Genomic DNA, 18,358 nt, shown 5'->3' on the forward strand with positions numbered 1-18,358 from the left:
TATACTCAAAATATGTACAAGTAGCAACTTTATGATCATTTTGTTACAGCTCTTAAAATGAGCCAGTGCGCTAGGCTTCCACCTGGTTCCTGAGGTTTTTTTTGCTTATCTTGCATGCACGTATTAAATGCCTCTCTGCGAACAGGCAAAATGCTAACCTACCACTGGCAGCTTCTCTCTGGTTTTGGGAGAGCTGGGGATCTGCTAACCAGGCCCATTTCAGAGCAAAGCCCATTGTTTAGTAACTACTGTCAGGGACTCAGCGACCACGCAGGAAGATACTGATGTATTTGCAGCCTTATGGGTTTTAATTTTTTTCTGCATTTCACCTTACCTGCAGTCTTTCAGTTACCAATCTCTAAAAAGCTCAGCTAATCAACAGCTGGAAGTAAATGAATAACTAGATGCACCCAAACCAGAAAAGCAGATTGAATTCGGAGGAAATTTTAATTTTAAGTGTATGTCTTGGACTGTTACCAGAAGCCCTTTAGAATGTCATTGTTCTTGGGGGGGAAATTTGGATGTGGACAAAAAGACCATTAATAAAGGCTGTCAAAACATCTGTTAAAAATCTGCAAGTTACAAAATATGCATTAAAAAGATAATTAAATATAGATGGTACATTTTAAAGGTCTTCATTTTCTAGTTTGTAGAAATTTTCATGGGGTAGGATTAGGCCAGGTATACCACTGGAATTTTTAAGTTAAAAAAGGAGAAACAAAGACAAAGACCAACCATTCCCCCCACTCCCCTCTCCCTTTCCCAGTCCCTAGTTAGAGTGTGCAGGAACAAGAACATTTCCCTCTCTGGAGAGAGGAGGAGAAAAATGGCCGTTGTGAGCGAGAAAAAAAGCACATTGCTCTTCTGCTGAACTGATAGGAATGCAGAAGACCTCTGCCCTTCTTTCCTTTCTAGGGGAACTACCTCCTCCTCTGCTTAAGACCCAGTGTGCGTCTGCTCCTTTCCAACTATTCCTAGCTGGAAAATGAGAATGTAATTTCCCTCCTTTTTTCTGGGCTGAAAGTTTTTAACTCTGCTGGCTGGGAGATCGGCCCCGGGCTGACTCTTTACACCTGTGCTGGGTGCTGGGGTAGTGCTGGACCTGCTGCCCTCCCTGCTCCTCCCAGGGGACACGCACTCTGCTGCAGGTAGCTCAGCCCTTGGATGAACCACCCACAGGTGGCTTTACCTGTGAATATTCATGGGCGTTTGAATCAACTTCTTGACTAAGGACACCCTGCCACTTTGAGATGTAATCCCCAAAAAAGCTACTTGAAATAAAACCAGTTAGGGTACCTGTCCCCATATCTCCTTACTGTTGTTTTTTGAATTTCGGGGAATGTATTTTTCCTTTCTGAATTTGTATTTTGTGGGTTTGTGATTATGACTGCTGTCTGAAAAACCAAGCTTGGCTCACTGACAGTGTAGGTCTGATTCTGCATTAGGGATTGTTTCTATGCCTGTGTGTGTACAAAGTCCCTGAACTGTACAGGGATCTCCGGCAGCAGGTCCTTGTGAGGGACCAGCCTGCCTGGCGTTATAAAGGAAATGGTGAAGTGCGTTTCAGGCAAAATAAACACAATACAGGGTGTACTTAAAATGGAGGTGACATACAGTTCACTTTTTGTTCTAATTGACAATATTTTGGGAAACTGTGGCCTGCAAACTCACTGAGCTAACATCCCATCAAGGAGAAGGGGGAAATGTCCAAACTGAATGCTTTTTAAGTAAACCTGATTTCTAACCCGACTGCAGCCCAGAAAGGACCAGACGGGGTCATCATTCCCAATAACTACTGTGACTTCTGCCTCGGAGGCTCCAATATGAACAAAAAAAGTGGTCGGCCTGAGGAACTTGTATCGTGCTCAGACTGTGGGCGCTCTGGTAGGTGACTCCTTCTTGCAACTTTCTTGTAGAAAGGCATTTGTTTGATTTGTTTTTTGCTCTTTCTGAAGATTTTGAAGAAAGGCAGCACATTTGGGAGGGAATGGAAGACAAGGTCTTACCTCTTGTCTGTGTTTGTGGGAAAGGATGACTGGGAAATTTTCTGTCATAAAACCCATTGTTGGATTCACATTTTTAAGCTAATGGGGTCCTACGAAATAATAAAGTTTTCATGTATTTATTGGCTTCTGTGAACGTTGGTACATGTACTAGTTGTTCTTCAAATGGAAGGAGAAAATCCTATGACAACGTTAAAGAATGGGCTCTGTCTTCAAATGCTGCAATTACAACTATAAATTACTTACAAGATTTATGAAAGTTGCATGACAAGCATTTCCATTCATTACACATTTCATGCATTTCTTCATCCAAAAAAGAAAGAGGGAGGAAATTACAGGGTAGGGATGGGGGTAGCTGTCAAGAATTATCCTCTTACAAGATGACTATCATTAATTTTGTTTAAAGAGGTTTTTATTTCTCCGTTTTCTTCTCTTCTCTCTTTTTAAATGTAGGCAATTGTGTCTTTCCCATTCTGAGTTGTCTTTATTTCTGGATTGTTGTTTTCTTCCTTCCTTCCTTCCTTTCTTTTTTTTTTTCTTCCCTTTCTTTCTCTTTTTTTGGGAAATTTTATCCCAGCTGAGCAGTTATTTATAGCTCGCATGGGAGGTGGTGGCAGTGGTAGAGGGAATGGGAAACCTTTAACAACTGCATATTCCAGCTTTGGTCCAAGTTTCCAGTTGTGATGTTTCTGGACAGGGGTGATACTAGTGGTGATAAGACCATCATATGGAAATCTGAAAACCAAAGAGACCTTGAAATTCAATATCGCTGCTGCTGCTTCTGTACTGTAATCACTGAAAGATGTCTGTTACGTGATGGCTGAAATGCAGTGTGGAGTGTTCTCGTGCTGAGGGAATGGCCTTTTTATGCTACCGCTGAAATTCATAGTAAGCCTCTTACCACATTCAGTGGGAGCAGGACTAGACTCTCACTGAGAAATTGCCTTCTGCAGTTGTTGTGACCTTTGAAGATATTCTGAAGTGATACTGACTGGTCACCAGAGGACTGATGGCAACCCCTTCGGTTTTCTCCAGGGGCGTCCTTACGAATGCTGTGCAGTCAAGGGCATGGACCTTTTAGTGTATACGTGTTTGCTTCTTAATAACTGAAGGGGGAAGCGCATGTGGTCTATGGTGCCATCTTGGAAGATCATTGCCCTCCCCCTGATTGTTATAGTTCAATATAACTCATTTCAGCGTTGTCCTGATACAGCACAGTGAGATGGATCCACATTTTTTTGCTATTTAAACATTGCTATGGTGATTATATCAAAATGTAACACAAAAACATTAATTCCCTTGATTCCTTAGTGTGATAGAAGAAGTAGATCGGCATGTAACCTAAATTGTGCAAAATCAGTTCCATTAAATGCTATCCTTGTACAAATTCTGACCCACCTGGGTCGTTCATAGGGGTCTGCAATGGTGTGACTGATGTGTGATGAAAGTGATTAAGGTACAACCACACACTAATCTGTAAACTAAAACAATGAAACCTCTTTGGTGGCTGCCATCTTTCTCTTTCTTGATAATGGAGAACATTTTCATTATACCGAAAGAGAGGTCATGGAAATTATATTGTTTCTTCCCTTCACAAAGTCAGTAAAATCACATCTCTACAAGGTGGTTCTTCTGCCAATTATTTTGTTATATCCATTTTCCTTTTGTGAACAGGATTTAATTCTTTGTGTCTCAAGCAATGCAGTGTACTTGTTATATGGGTGATTCCTGTAGCTGGAGCAGGGACCAAACAGTTGGTTACTTAATACCATGCTACTGTTTCTGAATAATAAAATAGCCGTTCCCTAAAATCTCACACTTTCATTTTCCTGGGGCACAAGAGACATCTTTTTCTCTACCTTTCCTGAAGAGAGAATTTGAAGGCTATACTATTAATCACATAACATATTTGATTGAGGGAGAAAATAAACTTCACTTTCACAGGTTTCAGTATTTGACTTCTCTTTTTAAGAGTCTTCTTTTTTGTTGTTGTTGTTGTTGTTGTTGTTGTTGCTGCTGCTGCTATTGATGTCCTGTGTGGAGAATTTCCTGTTCCATATTGAAAGTCGGATTGACTCGCACACATTTGAACTTTTCAGTGTTCCCCAAGACAGGTCACTTCTCATCTTAGTGGTTTTAGTTGTTGAACTGTATATATTTGGTTTGGGTTTTCTTATTTTTGAAGGAGATGCCATGAAATTGGAATAAAAGCATTTGTTTAGGTTACTTTCACTTAGTCTTCAAAATGTTTCAAAATATTTCATTTTGTCTACAGAGGAGGCTCTTTAGGATCAGGTGAAGGACAGGGATACAAAATAGTCCTGAGGTTGATGAGCTATATAGTGTTCTATAGCAGTACATTTGTGACAGTTGATGCCAGTCTGAAGGACAGTCATTGTGCTTAGAGCTAACGGTGTCTAATTACTCATACGGTCTAAAAAATCTTTTAAAATTGATCTAAGTAGTCACAAGGAAATATTTTAATGTCTTTTGAAGAGAGGAAAACACGATTAACCCTTTCGCTGCCATAGCTATGGGCACCTGTGTTGTTTGTAGATTTTTTTTCCTTTGAAAGAGAAACTGATCCTTTTTTATTTTTTTTACTGCAGTTCTACCGAGCTAAGTTGTTGAGGTGCGCGAGCACACACAAGCACACACCTATGAGCTCGATAGTCTGAATTGTTTAATAATAATGATGATTGATTAAAAAAATAATGATGATGATGCCTGTTGCTTAACCCATGTGCTGATATATTCATCATACATGTCAGCTCATTTGGGAAGAGAAGGCAGGAGGGACGAAGCAACGCCAGCACGCACTACGGAGGACTTGTTCGGTTCCACGTCAGAAAGCGACACCTCGACCTTTCATGGCTTTGACGAGGATGATGCAGAAGAGCCTCTCTCAAGCCGAGGAGGTGGCTGTGGTGGCAGCTCTCCCTCTGCAGACAAAAAGGGCGGCTGCTAAAATAACTAAAAAGACACAAAAGCTCTGAGCGATTTGCTGTCCTTTTTACTACTAGGATTATTATTATTACCTTTTTCTTTTTTTAATTTTAGGTCCTTGGGTTTTTGGTTTTTAGTTTTGGTTTTTTGGGGGTTTTTGTTATTTTTGTTGTTCTTCCTGTGGGGTGTACACTGAAAGCACAAGCGTTTAAAGCTCTTGACAACTACTTTGAAGAGACAGAAGGTTTTGATTTTCCTGTTATTTTTTTCATTTTAATTTGTTTTTCTCCCACCTCCCCCCCTTCTCCTTCTCTCTGGAAACATAAAAGGTGGATTTAATATTTTTTTTTAATAGTGAGCAGAGTTGATTTTCTTGTCTATTAATATATATATCAGCAAACCATGAAAAATACAGATGGGTTGGAGAGCAGAAAGCAAACCCAAATAGGTTTTTTTAATTATTATTATTATTTATATATTCTATATATTATTAGAAAAACTACTTTTTAAATAAAAATACAAAAAAAAAAAAGCAAAAAAGCAATGGATGTCTACTTGATAATAGAACTGTTTCTAGAGAACCACTGTGGGCGGACTCTATCGGAGGACAAGAAAACCCTTGATGTGATGGCTTCTGCGTTTTGAGATTTTGCACTTACTGTAGCATGTGGAGTTTGGCTCTTCTTGTACACCTGCTACGCTTGTCTTTAACAGCCTGAAAATACAAGCAACACCACTGAAGACCATGACCTTGGGGAACACGTTTCCATCCCTCCTTTGGACACCTTTACACTCAATAGATCTCTTCCTCCCTGCACCCCTTCATGTCTTCCTCACTCCGTTCTGCTTTTTTTTTCTTTTCCTTCACCTTTCACTTCATGGACAGCAATTTCCAAGCATAGGGACGGAATATGAATGACAAGTCATAGACGTCAAAAACAAAACAGATGGAGGAGCAGAATCATGGAAGAAATTATATGGAAAAATACCTCACCTGTACTTTTCTTTCCATTTTAAAATTCTAATTCACAGCATTTTTTCCTGTGTCACCCAGTTTTTTCTCTCTGTAGTGTCTTGTGAGACACTTTGTTTGCTTTTCAATAGCTTCTCTTGAATTAAACCAAAGCAATACTCATTAAAGTTCCAAGGGCAATGGAGAAGAGACTGACTCCCTTCCCAGCGACTTTCCCAGAAAGGAGGAAACATGCAGCAGGATTTGAAAGGTATGTCTGAGCTGAAATGTCTTTCACTCAATTTGAAATCTCTGTGCCCTGGATTTTCAACAGACCCTTGACTGAGCTTTATTGTAGGAGTAAGTCCTGTGGATTAAATGGTGTTATGAGTATGCGCCACATTCACACCCCTGGTGAAGCTAATGGAGGTTCTGTGGGAGGAGGATCCAGCCTCATGTACAGTCAGAAGTGATTCAAAAGGAATCAGTGTGTAGGTTACATTTTGCTGTCCTAATGCAGGCAAAAATCTCCCTGGAGCAGGGGCAAGATTAGGTTCTAATGATATACTTTTACTGATGTGTATAATGCCAAACAGGGTGAAATCATGACCTCATTTAAATCAGAGGCAAAACAGACATTTATCTGGGCAATGCCTAATCCTTAAACTGGAGATATGTGTTTTTGATACCAGAATAAAAATCTCAGCCTCGCAATGAAGACTTTGGATATATATTGCTCTAATGCATGAATGAAGCCTATCCAAATGGATTCAATTTCTCCTGTTTCTTTTGCTGGGGTAGCACAATGCTGTCTGTGAGAGCTCTTTCAACTTCCCCCCCACCCCCCAAACCTCAAAAAAAAAAAAAAAGAGAAAGGATCCAGTCTCTAGTTTTTTATTGTTCACTTTAGACATGGAATAAGCAGTGGACAGATTCTGCTTTTAGGTACATGGGCGTAAATCCAGAATACCTGCTACTGATGTCTAGGTTACGCTAATAATATGCCTTCAGAATGGTGTTACAAAATGTTACAAAATACCTCTCTGTGTTTATACCATAGGACAGTGCATGCCAAAGCCATGCACACCTGCCAGGAGAAAGCCTTGTTTAAGCTTTCCCCATATTGGTAATGCTTTTCTGTTGCTATTCTGTTCCTGCTGGTGTATTATAATCGATCCAGCGTCAAATCAATGATATTTTGACTTAACACTGTCAATGAGGAGTGTACTTTAACTGATAAAAACATTCATTCCTTCCACAACGAGTCCTTTTTTTCTCTGAAAGAACACAAGATGAATTTATAATATTTTGCCACTCTTCCAAACATACTAAAAGCTCAAACTTCAGATGGTTTCTAGGGGTGAGGCACAGACATATAGGTGTCTGCTTTTCCAAAATCCCTGAAAGAGTTAGGATAGTTTGCATATCTGTATCATTTTATATATATGTGTGTGTGTATAGGTAAACATATATCAGAAATGTATGTACAGAGACACATACACACATACAGGTAATGCAGACATCATTAAAATAAAGAGCAACAGAAGTCAAGACAGAAGACGCTTCCCAACCAAGAATGGGTGGAACCAGCCCTTGTGTGAGGCACTGTACGCTCACTTCTTCCATACTGACCTTACTGTAAGGAAAGAGTAATATCAGTAAAGTCCAGTGGATTTTGACTAAATTTATGCTAATGTAACTGAGAGCAGAATCTGGTCCAGAAGTAAGAGTTGTTCCCTGTTAGCAAAGAAATACCGCAAACCTGAAATGTTATAGAATTTAAAAAATGAAGTTCAAATTGAGTTTTTCTGCTACTCCTGCCCTTCAAGCCCTGCACTTACATTTGTGGTATTAGTATTAACATGATTTCTTGCATCCGTCTTTCATCTACTTCTTGTATCCATGTAGCAGTCATGTCAGACAGATTAGAAGGTTAAGAAAAGAGTTTTACTTTTACCCAGTGTTCCTCAAAATACGATCAGAGTATGCTTTGACAGGGAAAGGCTCACAGGAGTAATGGAGACCTGAATTGTCAAGGACTTGAGGAGAGTTTAGTTTTCATTTGTCTACCTGTTACTGCCTGAGAGCTGTAGGCTTGACACACTTGGAACCAGCTGCGCCTGGCCACTGGTGCAGGGATGGCAGCACAGAGGTCAGCATTTATTAAGCGCTCTATTTACCCAGCCTCCTGCATGCTGTTGCAGCCCATCCTGAGCTCCGTGCTGCTGTGCTAACTATAGTCCTCGCAGCACCTGAGCTAGCTAGCTGAAGCCCCAGGTACATCTTTCTGAAGAACTCCAGTCACTGCATCAACTGCAGAATAGGCACACTCTAAATACAGTTTTTTCCAAGTGGAGTCCTTACCATTGTCTTTTGTGAACCATGCCTAACACGTTCTGGGCTCTTCTGGAATACAAACAATAATCAGATGCCCGTAATTCATTAAGTCTTGATTTAGTTTCACAAATGCAGTTACTTTAACAATGCATACAGTCTTAATCCTTTCGCAACCTAACCACCCATCTTTGTGAAAACTGGGTAGCGCAGTACCCTCAGAAAGAAGCCACAATGGCTCACAGAGTGCATAAAAATTGCCAGCTGACATTTATTACAGATATAACATAGAAAAATATCCATCACTGTTATTTATACCATTAACGTGTGTATGGATGGTCACTGGTTCAATCTAGTCCTGAGAGAGGAAGGAAGGTAAAATAAATTCATCATTACGGAGAGCAGAGTAGTCTTTGGATTCCTCAAGATGTCTTATTAGACTGAGATAACCAACATGGGTTTAGTCCAGCAGGCTGAGCAGTGTGGTACTGACCATAGGGATGCATCAATCACAGGGAGGAAATTAAGATGTAGAGATGGAAGCTAAAAGAGTACTTGTTTAAGCTAGGCTGTAGAGTAGTGTTAACAGTGAATATTGAATGGAGCATTGACATGGAAATGAAATATTCTCAGGCCAGGTACTGCCGGAGTGAAGGCTGGGAACAGGGAAAGAGGGTTGGTAGCTCATAAGTTAAAGATGAAAGCAAAGCAAAGGGGCTGCTACATGAGACCCTCTCAGATGGACGAGGGGAAGATGTTAATGAGGCAGAAAATATATAGAAGGAGATTTCATAAATGCAATGAAAAATAAAAAAAAGAGGAGTCTGACGCTAGCATAGCCAGGTCAGAAATGACACATAAGTCCCAAACCAAACTAGGAAGGCATAAAGAGAGTTTTCAGTGTGAATTCCAGGTTGTACCTAAAAAATACAGTCATCTTCGAAATCAGAAAGGAATGTGATGCTCTGTATTCCCCAGTGATTTCAGCAGTTCAATGAGACCTGCTGTTCCGAGCTTCATAAGAAGATCTTTGAAGGTGCAGTCCTTCAACTAATCACAAGCCTGGCTTTTCCAGTCCTCCTCCAAAGACATCCTTCTTATTAGAGGAAGGTTAGCACAAGGCTGTCCAAAGATTCTCCTGAAACACATGCTCCCACAAAAACCATGTACCAAAATAAGACAACTCCGATGTGAAATGTGAATAAAGGGATGGTTCATTTCAGGTCCTAAATTCAGACTTTTCTGTGTTTAATCATGTGAGCTGTCTCCTCAGGCACCTTTCTACTGCTCCATACTAAAGGATCTTAGAAAAGACACAATTTCCTGATCCATCCTCTGCAAACTATGATTCACGGATGGGAGCAGGAGAAATAAGGAAGTGATGTGCTGCTTGAGCAGCTGATTAGTGGCAAGGAAGGCTATGCGTAGAGTGTGCACTGATCCTTAGCATGTTCCCTTTTGTGGCTCTTAATTAGTTGACATTTTAGCAGGGACAGACCTCAGCTCGTGCATGAAAACAGTTTAAAATTTTAAGCATGATAATATAGAGAAAATTTTAAGAAAATATGGGGTTCTGGCATAACAGTTAAAAAATAAAAGGAGACTGTGAGGCATGTGGCAGAACAGGGATGGAACTGAAATCTGTTTTGCTTCACTTTGCATCTCTTCCCTCCACCCGGGCGCCCCCCAGTTTTCCAGGTTGGATATTTTTTTCTTGTGTATGTAATGGTGCTTGGAATAACATTGTATATATGTGGTAAGGTCATAAATGATGAGCCTAGGGTGCTGAAACAAGGTCCAGAGAGAACTTTGCCACTGGCTTCAGAAGGATTAGCACTGGGCTTTCTTAGCTATTGCTTTTATTGAATGAAATCTCACTGTTAATACGCTTGCTAGTATGGTGTAGACAAGCTCCGAGATGGCCATTTGTTTCAGCAGAATATGTTATTAGAATCCCCTCCCTGCATTGTTTTGCCTTTGAGCTTTTACATTAGTTATTCATTTTGAGTTCCAGTTTGCCATTTTACAGACCTCAGCTTAGGCTCTTGATTGAAGACAGAGACTCAGTTTGCTGCCTGCTGATGCATGGAGCAAACGAGAGCTGCACCCAGAGAATCGTTGAGTCTGGACTGTACCGGGTCACCACGGTGTTCTCTCCTGCCTGCTTGGCCTTTCTTTGGTTAATTCTTCCAATCGTATTTTGAGATGCGCCCGAAAATTATAATTCAAATACCATCAAACTATGGAGCTTTCAAAGCCTGGTTCCTTATGCAATTTGCCTCTTCCCCATGGCAAGCAGTTTTACTGAATCAATTCCTCAAGCAAACATTGTATTGACCCCACTGGGAGTTGTCTTATTATAAAAACTGCAAAATCTGCCCAGTGTGTTTTGTGCTGTAACATATGTAGATGTTTCCAATAAACACCCATTTCTTATTCTCCGTGATTTTTTCTTATTTATATAAAATTTGTAGCTATGAGTATATGTAAATTATGAGGCACATGCATGTGTTCATGCTGGCATGGGGTTGTTTTGACAAACCCTCACAGTGCAGGAATGTAGCCAGGCTGAATTTTTGCTGACTGAGCCATTACAATAAACCCTACCAACCTTTGTTCTCTTTGCCAGATATCTATCAGGGCTGAAAAAACCCCAATCTGTATAAATACCATAGAATACTGAAACTGGGTCGGAACTATTTTCATGTCCCTGTCTGTATTTCCATGAGTGTTAAGTTGCCAATTTCAGAGAAGACAAGTTGTAATAACATTTAGAAAAAAAACCCAGCTGTTGCGATTTCAAGTTCTGATACCCCTGTTAAGGGGATGCTGCCAGTTCATATCTTTGAGTTATCCTTTTGGTCACTGGCATCTCCTAAGATTTTGGACCTTTGTGTTGTCCAGAACTGATATGAGAGGGGTGGGAAAGACATGGGGGGAGGCACTTGCGTTTTGTGGAAATAAAGAGATTATTTTATTGGCTCTCTAATACTTCTCAGGAGCTTAGCAGTATGCAACTTAGTCCATTCATGGATTAAATGCAATGCAAAATGCAGTCTCCCACTTATTTCCAGAAGTTATCACATTGCTGCCACCCTATGTGTATCGTTCAGACTTCCAAAAATGTCTTTTGTGCAGCGCTGCATACACTTGTGGCTCTGTACAAATAATTAGTAATATATCAGAGGAGGATTTCATAAGCAAAGGTCTTAACCTCTAGTGAAGAGACAGCTGTCTAAGCTGAATGATGAAGGTTATTTAATGATGTTCACAGTAAGAAAGACTGACAGCGTTCGGTGCCTTTCTTTTGGATGTGCTCCTTGATATCCTGTTTGTTTGCTTTGTATTTACTTATGGCTCCCATGGTCAGTTGAAACTGAGTCTGTCAAGCTATATTTTCAAAGAACTAGAACGCAAACAGTGTTGGAAGGTTGGTTTATGCTGCTTCTGTTTTTTTCTGAACGCTTGCTTTTGTTGTCTGTTTGAGTTTGTTTAGTTTTACTTTGTATTGCCTTTCCCTCCACAGTCAGCCCTGCCCTCATGGACTCCAGCATCCTTCAAGCAAGACATTTCAGAAGAAGGCCGAGAGAAGCCAGGATGATTTGATGCCTCTCCTCTCCTTGCCCTGACCCTTCCGTGCCGGTGTTTCATCTGGCACAGGAGCCTGGACTGTGGGAAGTCGGCTGCCAACTGTTGAGAGAAGTTCTGGGGATGCCCTAAGCTGGTGCAATACAAAGAAGTTTTTTAAAGTCTTGATTTCACTTTCTTTTAAGCGTGTGTATAAACCCAGGTCAAACTGGAATTGATCTACAGTAGAACTGACTGAAAAACAAACAAACTGAAAAAAGACTTAACTATTTTATTTATTTCGATATTTAAGAGAGAAAAGAAGTGCTGAAGTTGCACAGTATTTTTGTTTGAAATACATTTTACTTCAAATTTTAAATGCAATTTTGTGAAGACATGAAATTTTAAAAAGCACTTAATGTAAAATAAAGACTGAATATTTACTTTAAGGAAAAAACTTTTTTTAAATAATGAAAATAAAGATCAACTCTGCTCTCTCTCTTACTTTAAAGAAGCCATTCATACATGTGCTGGGTATCTTTGTTTTTTGCAAATTGGATGTGGTAAGTGAAGATTGTTCTGGTTTACTTTCTCCTTAATAATATTATCCTGTCAGATGATTAAAACTTACTTTGCTGTACTGTGTTAGGCACAAATCTGAACAAAAACTGTTGAAATTGCAAAGACCAGGCTCAGTGGCTGGATTTTTTTGTTACCAGATTTTGTGGCCAATTGAACAGACTGTCTTCTCCCGGTAGGACCGATGTGTCTTTTCTGCACAGCGAAGGGGGTTTGCTCTAGAGCAACCCTGTGAAATACTTACGCTGAAAGAGGGGTTTAAAAAAGGAAAACAACTCTGTTAACTTTAGGGTTTGGTGTTTTTTTTGGTAATTCCACAGCTGATTGCGAGTTGGTTGTGAGGGAAGTATCTAAACGTTCAAGTGCTCTTGGCACAGAGCTTCCTGTTGCAGTCAAGGATGATGCCATGTGTAGAAATCTTGTGTACTTCAGCCCTTTCTAGTGGTCGTGGACTTTGGAAAGTGTACAGGTGTACCTGCATGTCAGCAGTAAGCAACAGGGGTTACTTAGCAGGGGAAGAATGTGAGTTCCCACAGCTACAATCCTAAATTGTCCTGTGAGGCAGCGGTGAGGGATGTTCACATCCCAAATTCTAAGTTGTTAGTCATCTTCTCAGAGAAATAATGTGTTCTGCTCCGTACAAGCACTGGAGGATTTTGTCGGCTGCCAAATCTGCGCACAGTGGATAGCTCAGGACTGTTCGCTGTCATGTGTGATGCAGTCTAGTAAGGATGCAGGATAGCTTTGTGTCCTAGGAGAAGGGTATTGGACTTGGCTCTGAGATCAGCTTCTCCTCTGTAACAGGGGTGCCAGGTGTACCTATTGGTATAGACCCAGGGTATCGATAGAAAAAGTGGTTTTGTTAATGTGGCTTATGTTGGCTTTTGGAGGGAAAAAAGCTATGTCTATGAAAAATGCATCCTGACTAGGTGAAAATGCCAGAGCGCCTGATCCTGCATCATGTTTCTTGCACACCTAAAACTCAAACTCACCTCACTGAGAGGTTTCCATGTGTCAGCAGCAGCAGATTTTGTCCTCTTCTCCCTTCCTCTTCTCTTGCTCCTTCCCAGATTAACACATAGGGCCAAAAATAACCATGTAAGATGTCTGGTAGACCTGAGTCCTGCTCCCATTAAGTTAAATGACAAAAAAATTATGTCCTAATTGGGCTCTTTAGCAGGATGGTTTTGTTTTGTTCATTTTGTTGTTTTCTAAACTTGCAGTGGTGAACTGCCTCTAGAGAAAAAAATCAAATTTTATTTCATCAGAATATAACAAGACGCACAACTGTAATGAAGATCTGCAAACCGTAGGGTCTGAGTTCAGCTTGTGTAATATTCCTTCCAAATAAAAGTTCTGCTTCCAACGTCCCTACTGTATATTCCTCTGTAAATATTACTTTATCAAACCAATTCCACAAGGTCTTTTTTAGTGCAAATAATCTTCTTTTAAAAAGACATTGTCGAATAACATACTTGTACATATACTTTTCTAAGCTCTCCATTGTTTATAATACTCTCTTTGAAGCTTAAAATAAAACTTCCTCCTCTATCGATTTTGTTTCCCTTTTCCATTTTGTAAATTACGACTTTTGTCCCTGGATTTTGTTTTGTATTTCTTAATGAAGCATGGCATTAACCAAGAATTGTCTTCCTTTTTCTCTTTTACTTTCTTTTCTCCATTCATTGGACTACAGAAGCTGGTCCTGTTGCTTGCTATAGTGAAGGTAGGCAGGAAATAAAATACTGCTTTTGTGTAGGACTCATTTTAAGAGTGTTTCCTATCATTTGGTGATAATAGAGGATCTTCCTAAATGTGTTTGTATTTTAATAACCTTCTCCATGAGATTATTAGAGTTGCATTAAGTCAATTTAGGTTCAAAGGTGGAGTCTAAATTATATGAGAGCTTTTCATATAGATTTTAGTGACATTGCCTTAAGGAGTCCTGACCCTACCTATGCCATTTCTAATCCAGTCACTGGAGTAACTGGAAACTGTGGTTCCCTTTGCTGCATTTGACAGTGCAGGCGTGAACCCTCCCTTTCCCTTTACACACATTACATTAGTAGTATGGTTGTATAGGATGGAAAGAGAAAGAGGAAATACTGTTTCACATTAGATGCCATCTTTTTAGGAAACTGTGGGTGTCCTCTTCCCTAATAGGCCTGCTGTCATTTTTATGAAGCTCTGTTGCCTTTCCTCTGCCTTCCCATCAATTTCTCTGCTACCAGTAGAGGCTATAGATGGCCTTTTTTACATTGGCAGCTGCTTGTAAAATAGCAGCTGAGGTGTAGTTTTTAAGAGACCTTCTGATGTGGGTACAGATCTTTTAGAGTAGTGAACTGCCCCCCCCCCCCTCCCCAGCAGATTAAGTGGCAAATAAGTCCTAAAGAACACATCAGAAATTAATCCAGTCAGGCAATAGAGGAATTGTACAGAATTGTACAGATGGGCTCCTACCTGCCTAATTTTTAACAGTTGTGTGTGACAGAGTGTGTGTCTTTGCAGCAGAGAATGAACTATTCTTGGTTTTCTTTTACAGCCTTTCCCTACAAAGTTTTATTTTTCACACGTGTAATTTTAATTTCCCTTAGTGTTTTGTTTCTTCGCTCTTTCTTCAGGTGAATATTACTTGAAAACTTCACTGCTTGCCTTCAGACCTTGTCTTTACCTGTGCAAGGCCTTTGGCTGATTCGTTGGAGGAAGGAGGAAACCAAAAGGCAGTTTAAGCTGCCTTTGCTGTCCTCAGTCACTGTGGCTCTTGGGAACCTGTTTGGGATCTGATAGAGCAGCTCATGGACTCCTTACTGGGTTGTCCTCAGCTGTTCTGTGGCTAAAAAGGTCTTTCCTTCCTTTTCACCTGTTGGGCACTGGGGACCAGAGGCAGCTGAAAAGGTGGGGTAAGGCGCTAACCGTATTTCTGAGGCGCGCTGAGAAGGTAGCTATGATGGTCTCCTTAGAGCGCATACTGTGTGGTAGGATTGCTGGTTTTAAAGCCCCTCCTAGCAACTTCCAATTTCCTTCCTGTGATTTGCTCTCAGGTGTTCTTAGAATAATCTGAGTTGCAGGCCTACAAAACTACTTTTCCACAGGGATTTCACAGGGGGCAAGTAATCTTCTTTTCCTGCCCCAAAGCAGAGAGACAAGGGAGGGTATGTGGTGACAGATCCTGAGCCCCCAGCCATTGCTGCTTTTGTTGTTCTTCTCCTAGCTCCTCTTGAGCTTTCTGCTGTGCTGCATAGGACAGAGAGACCCAGACAGAGGTTGGACCGAGGGCAAAGCTGAATGCTGACAAATCAAAGAAAGGAAAGTTGAAGAAAGGAAGGAAACTGCTTGTGGCATCAGTGCACTTTTCGTGTTCAATAGGTCAGCTCCCATTCTAACTCAGTTGTCATTTTCATTGTCCCCAGTGTGATGGATGCAGAGAGCAGAGCTAGACATTTCTGCTAAGGTAACCAGGAGTGAAAGTGTATGTTGAAATTGGCCTTTATGGATGTCTGTCAACACCCTGTTTAGATGAATGGCATCCTTCCCACTACAGCAGAGCTATTGTTACAGGCTGTCAGACTCCAGAGAACAACTCTGCATAAGTCTTATTACTTTGAATGTTTCTGTGCCTTTTTCGTTTGTTTGTTTGTTTTTTTTTTTTTTTTTTAAGCCACAGGACTGGAAATAGAATTTTGCAGAAATTATCTGAACAGAAAAAAATACCACTGTTCCCTAAGGCCCAGAGCAGATTTATGTTATCATGCTGGTTAGGAAGGTATCTTATTTTCCTGTCTGGAGAAGGGTTCTTGCTGGTAAGAGTCAGGAGTGGCAGGAGGAGGGAGTAAAAATGTCTGCCAGCATTGCGGCAGCTCATGGGTGCCCCCAAAGCCAGGTTTCCCTGGGCTGAGACTGAGCTGAAGGCTGGCAAAGCTGAGGGCTGGAATCCCGAGTTCTCTGGGTGGGCTGAAAATGGCATCGGCTTCTTTGCTTTGACCTGAACTAGAATATTGCACTGGTTTAAGATTTATTCCAAACTTTTGTCTGGAATCAGGAAAAAAAAATCTGGTTAAATTTGTGTCCTGGAGCTATGAGTCCTATTTGTAATCAGATCCCTCAGCCTACAGATGATAAAAAACCCCATAGCCCTTTCTCTTTAAAGCCAAGCTTTTAATGCTGATTAGCAATGACATAAACTTCTCTGTGCCCCATCCCATCGGTGTTGAAGATGGCTGGGTAGGACCTCAGCTTACATAAAGCATACACAGCACAGAACATAAGCAGTGACTGTTCCCCTTAGCTTTGGCTGGGCTTGTCCAAATTGTGGCTTGATGTGTTTAACATCATTGTCCCTCAAAAATTATTGTAAAATTGTATTTCCTTTGCTGCACCAAAGCTGGACATTTGCCACTGTTTAGTCCTATCTTTGATTTTAATGACTTAAGATGAGAGCCATCCATCTGTGGCACCTTAATTTCACCAGTATACTTTTTAAGACCTGACTGCATTTTTTGCCGTTGGCACAAATGCTCTTGCTGTGTGTGTTAGAAACTTTTACCATATCATCTGTTATTTGATGAAGTTTTGTCCTTGCAGCTTGTAATTCTTCATGATTCTGTGGTGTGTGCACCATGATGGGAGAAGGATGGCATTTACCTTTAAAAGAGTGCAGATTTCTGGAGCACAGTGTTGTGCCTAATATCGCCACTCAGGATATAATTCGAAACAGTTCTGTTTAATGTTGTCTTAGATAGCTGTGGTAGCTCTGAATGGCCTACAAACCACCTATGGCACTGCTATGGAAAAGGCAATACACTTTGAACATTGAAGCTGGGCGGCGGGCTGAAGCTTTTGGAACTACCGCTGCCTGCCTGCTGCCTACTGCAGCTGCTCTGGGGAGCTCCCAGAGGGGTCCTCCTTCTTTGGGATCCCAGCTGATGGATGGTACGTCTTGAGTCGGAACAGACGTAGCCTTCCTTCAATATCTTATGCTGAGTGTTTTTTTTTTCGGAGTGGAGTTTCATTTCTTGGTGCTCTTCATCTTCCATAACCAATTCTCAGTAAGACCTTCTAGTTAATCTCTAAGTTTGCACAGGTGTTAAGAGTCATTTTTTGCCTGGACTGAAGCCCCTTCTCATTATGTTTCTTCAGTCTTTGCTGTTAGTGTCCTGGTGTTGGTGGCTTCATTGTGGACTGCAGGAAGAGAATGAACGTGACCAAATCTTTCAGATACAGCCTTCTTTTTTGAAACAGATTAGAGATTTTAAATAATGCTGGAGAGAGTTTTGTCAAGCGTTGCTGAAGACTTAGCTGACTAATTTGAATTTTGCTCATTAGCCAACAGCCATTAACTTCTTCATATGGTGATTTCAGGAGTCAGTATTGAGGCCAGCTCTCCAAGGTGAGAGGAAGTCATTGGATGGGAAATAGCTGAAAGCTGTGCTGTCACTAAAGGGGTACTTTTATTTTGGTGCCAGTGAGCCAGTGCGACATAGCTTTCAAGTTCATGTAGCACTTTGTGCGGTGGAGTTTACGTGGGGTGGTTTTAAGCCTATGTTTGAGAAAATAATTTTCTCCTGTTGGTACAAATCATAGTTGCTTCACATCAGTGCTCTGCTGGGAGTGACTTAAATGTGTTAAACAACACTAATGTCTTTCCAGCCCTTTCTTCAGGCTCAACAACTTGTTTTACAGTGCAGTGGATTCTGCAGCTGGATCTTGGCTCAGAAATCTCATCCATTGCTGGGATATCTGAGCTTGGGATTCTTAAAGAACAGCTCCCAGCTCTTCTCAGGTCTTTCCACACCAACTGTGTCTCTGAATGTGTCCATCAGCCTGGAGGCTTAGGGGAGTTTTTAACTATTCACAGACCCTCTCTGTGTTGAATTCAGATTGCTGTTGTACTCTTCAGACATCCAGATGGTCCAGAGCCATGTATTTCTTCACCTGGAGAAGAGGACCTCCCCTGGGTTAGGGAGCTTCATTTTCCTTG

General features: G+C 40.9%; 1 protein-coding gene across 4 annotated transcripts in view; it reads left to right on the plus strand.

Annotated features, from left to right (window-relative positions):
- Positions 1-18,358, plus strand: part of DPF3 (double PHD fingers 3) — a 200,846-nt gene that overhangs the window by 130,160 nt on the left and 52,328 nt on the right. For 2 of the 4 annotated variants that reach the window (XM_087746422.1, XM_087746419.1), the window contains one exon: positions 1,756-1,884. In XM_087746422.1, coding sequence (XP_087602548.1) covers positions 1,756-1,884 — 129 coding nt within the window. Of the gene's footprint in view, positions 1-1,755; positions 1,885-4,774; positions 6,173-11,761; positions 13,911-18,358 lie in introns of those variants that run through there. The other 2 variants (XM_087746421.1, XM_087746420.1) reach the window with 2 other exon arrangements.

This window comes from Nipponia nippon, unplaced genomic scaffold (assembly GCF_047370975.1).
Source record: "Nipponia nippon isolate SJK-2023a ecotype South Korea unplaced genomic scaffold, ASM4737097v1 scaffold_10, whole genome shotgun sequence".
Lineage (NCBI taxonomy): Eukaryota > Metazoa > Chordata > Aves > Pelecaniformes > Threskiornithidae > Nipponia > Nipponia nippon.